At 40.1% G+C, this 6,019-nt stretch overlaps 1 protein-coding gene across 1 annotated transcript; it reads left to right on the top strand.

The window, feature by feature from the left end:
• Positions 1-227: 227 nt before the first annotated feature.
• LOC120545889 (protein PBDC1-like) lies at positions 228-1,479 on the top strand. Its single transcript, XM_039780517.1, has 3 exons — positions 228-383; positions 1,120-1,231; positions 1,316-1,479. The coding sequence occupies exons 1-3, from the start codon at positions 255-257 to the stop codon at positions 1,405-1,407; spliced, it is 333 nt and encodes a 110-aa protein (XP_039636451.1). The 5' UTR covers positions 228-254; the 3' UTR covers positions 1,408-1,479.
• Positions 1,480-6,019: the final 4,540 nt, after the last annotated feature.

The raw sequence follows: 6,019 nt of genomic DNA, 5'->3' as shown, positions 1-6,019 counted from the left end.
ACAACGGACCGAATGGCTTCGCTCGCATCTTCTAAAATAGTGCAGCAGTTAAAATATAGGAATAAAATATATTTTATAAAATGAACTACTGTGGTAGACAGGTGTACAGGAATGGTAAAATGCATCAACTGTAATGTAAACAGGTTGTGCAGTAAAGTATGTACGTTGTTGTAGACAGGTGTGTGTACGTTTATTGTATTATTCCACTAAAAGATGAACTAAAACTCTTCTTCGCTCTTCAGCTCATTTCATCCATGGATCCAAAGTTCCTGAAGCTGACGAAACTGGATGAAAAAATCTACTCGACGTTCAGAGAAACCTTCAAAGAGCTCGACATAAAGCTGCTGAAACCAGACGACCTGAAATCTGACGAGGCCAAAGAGGTCAGTGTGACAGTATAGTATGTCGAAAATGTCTACTATGACTTGTTTTGACATACTATACTAAGACTTTTTTCGACATACTATACTATGACTTTTTTATCACTTTTTCCGACATACTATGACGTTTTGAGACTTTTTCGAAAAACTATACTATATTTTTTCTACATACTATGGCTTTTTTCAACATACTATACTATGACTTTTTTATCACTTTTTCCGACATACTATACTATAGACCTGTCAATCTTCCTCAATAATACCATTCTAATTAGGGCCCGAGCGCCGACTATTCAAATTTACTATTCAAATTATATTCAAATTTTGGCATTCGTTCCAACAGCCCTACTATACTATGACTTTTTTCGACATAATATACCATGACTTACCATATACTATATATACTATATTATGAGTTTTTTTCTACTTTTTTGACATACTATACTATGACTTTTGTATCACTTTTTTCAACATACTATACTATGACTTTTTATCACTTTTTTTGACTTACTATAATATGACTTTTTTCAACCTTTTTCGACATACTATACTATGACTTTTTATCACTTTTTTTGACTTACTATACCATTACTTTTTAGGCTGAAGGATTTTGGGAAACCTGACATTTACTCGAGCCAGCCATTGTAAGTTTAGATTTTCATATGTATAGATTTGTTGGGGGGCATTTTTAGGTCATTAAAGTAACTCAGTGTATAAGATGTGAAATGTTTGTTTGCAGACGTGGCGTCCGTTCTGTAACCAGTTTGAAGGGCTCATTGAAGATTTTAACTACGGCACTCTACTCCGTCTGGACTGTGAGAAAGATTACACGGAGGAGAATACTATATTTGGTAAGTTTGTGTCTCACAGTGGGAAATCAATATATTTAAAAAGAAAGTGAGACAAACAGCAAGTAATGTTTTTCTGTTTTTCAGCCACCAGGGTGCAGTTCTTCGCTGTTGAAATCGCCCGCAACAGAGAAGGCTACAACAACACTGTGTTCATGTCCAAATCTTCAAAGAGCTAGTCACCAAATGAACCTATCCAACCATGTGTAAAACCACCAGGACCACCCCTCCAGGAAACATAAAGATGAACTCTTAGTCTTTGCTCTTCACTCCACACTGTGGACACTTCAACGTACCTTCTGCATTTTGTATTTACTGTAAAGTTGTATTGTGCCAATCATAAATGGGTGTTTATTTTGTACCACTTAAGTTGCATTTCTTTTCCAGTTACCAAGGAAATCATGAATAAAAAAGTAATTTTACTTTGTTTTTGAATTGTGAAACTGTTTATTACTGTTATTATTCTTTGGAGAAGAGTGGGAGATCTGTTCTAGAGAGATGGGGTTGACAAAGCCAATCATACATCTCAGAAAGTCAGTTGGAAAAAGTCATAGTATAGTATAAGTAAATAGTCGAGGTTAAAAATACCCCAACTACTGTGACAAGGTTATTTAAAATAAGTTCAAAAATAAGTGTTGACTTATTTATGCAACAACAAACCATATATATAACATAGTATGTCGAAAAAAGTCATAGTATAGTATAGTATGTCAAAATAAATTGAGAAAAAAGTCATAGTATAATATGTCGATATTATGATATGACAGATATGTGCAATGTAGTAGCAGTGAAATTATACTAGTAGTAAGAATAATATAGATATAGATATATGCAGTGTATTAACAGAATATATATTAAGAATATCTGAATAAATATGGATATTCTGAATGAACCATATAGACAGATATGTATATGTAAAAAGTCATAGTATAGCATGTTGAAAAAATCGGAATAAAGTCATAGTAGTATGTCAAAATTGTTTTAAAAAAAAATCATAGTATAGTATGTCAAAACAAATGAGAAAAAGGTCATAGATAAGATTCAATTTCCATTCTTGCAGAGGTGGAAAGAGTATAAAACTATTCTACTTAAAGTGACTATATGTAACCTTTTCTGTTTCTGAAACTAATTTTTCATCTGAAGATCATAAATGACCTTTAAGGGCTCCTGCACACTGCCTGCGTGGCGTGTCCATTTTTATTTTGGCTCCCATGTTAACAGGTTAGAGCTTACACACTGCCTACTTGACACGGACGTCTCATGGCCATTTTACAGTAGCCACACCCAAGCTGGCGTGCGCAAATGTGACGTCATGGAATCGTCGTAACTGTTTATACTCGCGCGTGGTGGTTGTGACACTAGTTGCAGTCTTCTCCTGAACAGAGGTGGCACAAATGAGGAAAGGCTACCGACTTTGCTATTTCTACGGACTGGAAGAAGAAGAAAAAGGTAAACAACGGCAGAACTGGCAGCAGCATTGACGTCAATACTTCGATTTGAATGGATGAGCTACTTGGTGGGATCAAGCCTTTCATTCACCATAAAAGAACTCATCTTAACCGAGTAAGTTTACAAGAGAGACTTGCCATCACTCTGAGAGTCCTGGCATCCGGTTACCTTCGAGCTCGTTCATGCTTCCTGTTTCTGCTTTGTCGCGCACAGATGAAAAAAATAGAGTGGTGCGAAACAGATATGAGGAATCAGCAGAGAGAATGGGGAGACACTCAGCTAACGTTATGTCTGATGTTACGTGTGCAGCCTAACTATCTATCTGTGAGTTAAGCTAACACACGTAACATCAGACATAACGTTAGCTGTGTGTCTTCCGTTGTATAGCCTTAAGGCCCAGACACACAGAGCCTCACGGCCAAACGTCGGCAGAAAAAGTAGTCGGGCTGATCAGTCTCCCCAAATCAAAAGTCAAAAAAGTGCCTCGGAACACACTAAAGCGACGAGACGTAATATGTCTCCATAAAAGCAGGCAGCGCTAATCTATATTGTTGCCCAAAAATTAAAACTGGCAGCTGATTGGACGATGGCGTCACGTGGGTCTGGTTTCTCTGTCTTGATTTCAGATCAACAAAGGTCAGTTTAAAAGATTTTCCTCAGATTTTGAGAGACTCTAGTCACGGTCATCCTGCTCCCCGTTTTCCCGTTTTCAAATTGGCCAAAATGAAGGACGACGGCTCCTCGGACGGACGATGGCACGGAACACACCGAACAGACTCGAGTCACCGACCTCGCCAGATTGTCCAACAGCCGATTATCCGCTCGGTGTGTCCGGACCTTAATGCATCTGCGATGCTAACATACACCCATTTCTAATGGATGAATCCAGTTGGCAGGTGTTGTGATTAGTAAGTAAGTAAGTAAAGTTTATTTGTATAGCACCTTTCACAGATAAAAATTACAAAGTGCTTCACAATAAAATGCAATACAACACAAGAGTCACAATACAAGCAAATTGAAATACAAATAGAAAACATAACAAACAACCATAAAAAACCGCTCTACAAAGTAAAAGCCTGCTTGAACAGCTGCTTTTTAAAAGATTCGACAGAATCCACACAATGTAGCTAGAGAGGCAAGTCATTCCACAGCCTAGGAGCCACTGCTTGGAATGACCGATCCCCTCTAGTTTTAAAATTAGTGCAGGAAACCACTAATAGCCTCTGACCTAATGATCTCAGACTACGGGTGGGGGTATGTAGCTGAATCAAATCAGAGATGTATGAAGGAACTTGACCGTGCAAGGCTCTGAAAGTAATGACCAAGATTTTAAATTGAATTCTATACTGGACTGGTAACCAGCGAAGTGTTGCTAAAACAGGTGTGATGTGTGCTCTTCTGTTAATGTGCATTAAAAGCCTTGCAGCAGAGTTCTGAACAGTCTGGAGACGATAAAGCTGATCCTTACTCAAACAGGTAAAACGACTGTTACAGTAATCTAAACGTGAAGAAATGAAAGCATGAATGATCATCTCTAATTCATCCTTAGTCACAAGTGTTCTTAATTTAGAAATATTTCTCAGTTGGAAGAAACAGTTCCTAACTAATAATTTAGAGTGGTGATCCAACGACAGCTGAATCAAAAACCACACCTAAGCTCCTGAGACTCGGCTGGACAGATGAGCCTAAGTCCCCAATATGCTGCTTTATCTCAAAGATACGACTTTCAGGGGCAATAATTAGAGTTTCTGTTTTATCAGAGTTCAGAAGCAGAAAGTTGTCACATAACCACTGTTTGATACTAGTCAAAAGATGAGAGTTTAGAGAACTCAGTCTCCTTAAACGAGCAGTACAGTTGGATATCATCCGCATACAGATGGTACGATATGTCACTAAATTGACTAATTATCTGTCCTACAGAAAAGATAATTCCGATTAAGCCTGGAAGAGAGGGGTAGTGACTGGCCAGGTCACTGCCCCTCTCTTCCAGGCGTCCAGCTTGTGTCCTCTCTCTTGTGCCAGAGCCAACAGGAGGCTCTCTTCTTCTCCCAGCCTACGAACGGCTGCTTTCCTCAAGTGGCCTCTCAGTCCAACCTTTGTCAATAGATTCCACACAGATTGAGCTGGGAATCCTCAACATCCGATGTCCACCGTCATCAGCCATGTTGTCCACCCCTTTGTTCCGGCAGTCTTGGACAAGATGCTGGTATTTGGCTTTTTTCCTCTCTGCAGCTTCCTCACAGCACTCCTCCCACAGCACCGTCAATTCCACCAGGATGATCTTCTTTCCCTCTGGAGACCACATGATGATGTCAGGCCTTAGAGTTGTGAACTGTACCGCCTCGGGGAAGTGGAGTTTACTCCTGAGGTCAACCTCCATTTCCCATCCCTGGGCTGACTGCAGGAGATTTTGCCTGGCTTGGCTGTGGACAGGTCTTTGGCCCTCTTTCACAAAGGCGATGGTGCTCAGCAGTGGTCTTGCTTTGGCTAGTTGTTTCTTCCTCCTTTCTTGCTCCAGGATGTCTGCAAGCACTGCCAACACGTTGTAATGGTGCCACCCGTATCTCCCCTGTGTCAATGCGATCTTATACCCTGACAGAATGTGCGCCACTGTTCCTTTCCCACCACACAACCTGCACAGTGGGTCCTCCGTCATCCCCCACCTGTGCAAATTTCCTGGGGTTGGTAAGGTGTCATACACTGCTTGGAGTAGAAAGGATATACAGAAGGGCTCCAGCCGCCACAGTTCAATCCATGTGATTGTTCTCTTGGGGAGGTTCCACCTCGTCCAGGCACGTTTCGGACTTCATCCTGGATCCTAGTTCTCTTTTCTCTAGGGGTGGACTTTGACCACTGCTGGAAATGTGCTGTTCCTAGACCCTGTCTTCCAGTGCAAGGGATTCTGATGATGTCTTTGGTCCTGAGAGAACATTCTGCCTGGTTAATTGCCGTGCTGGCGGGCCACTTACGGCCAGATCTTGTTCTGACTCCTGCTTCCCTGGTGAGTTGGTCTTGAGAGTAGGGCTGGGCGAGATGGAGAAAATCAAATATCACAATATTTTTGACCAAATACCTTTGATATCGATACCGCAACGATATTGTAGTGTTGACTATTGGTGCTTTCACAAAATATTTACACAATGAGATAAATTTGATAATCATCAGTAATGTGGATCTAATGACTAAGTGTGTAAAGGCAAATAATAAAACAGTTACAACAGTCTGGTAAGTTCAGAAAATGACATCACTTTACTGTAATGCAATCTTTAAAACCAGGAAAAGACAATACTTATGCCATATTACGATATCCAAAATCTAAGACGATATCTAGTCTCATATTAC

The sequence above is a fragment of the Perca fluviatilis genome, chromosome 17 (genome assembly GCF_010015445.1).
Source record: "Perca fluviatilis chromosome 17, GENO_Pfluv_1.0, whole genome shotgun sequence".
In the NCBI taxonomy this organism is placed as follows: Eukaryota; Metazoa; Chordata; class Actinopteri; order Perciformes; family Percidae; genus Perca; species Perca fluviatilis.
This window is presented reverse-complemented; position numbering and strand designations above follow the sequence as displayed.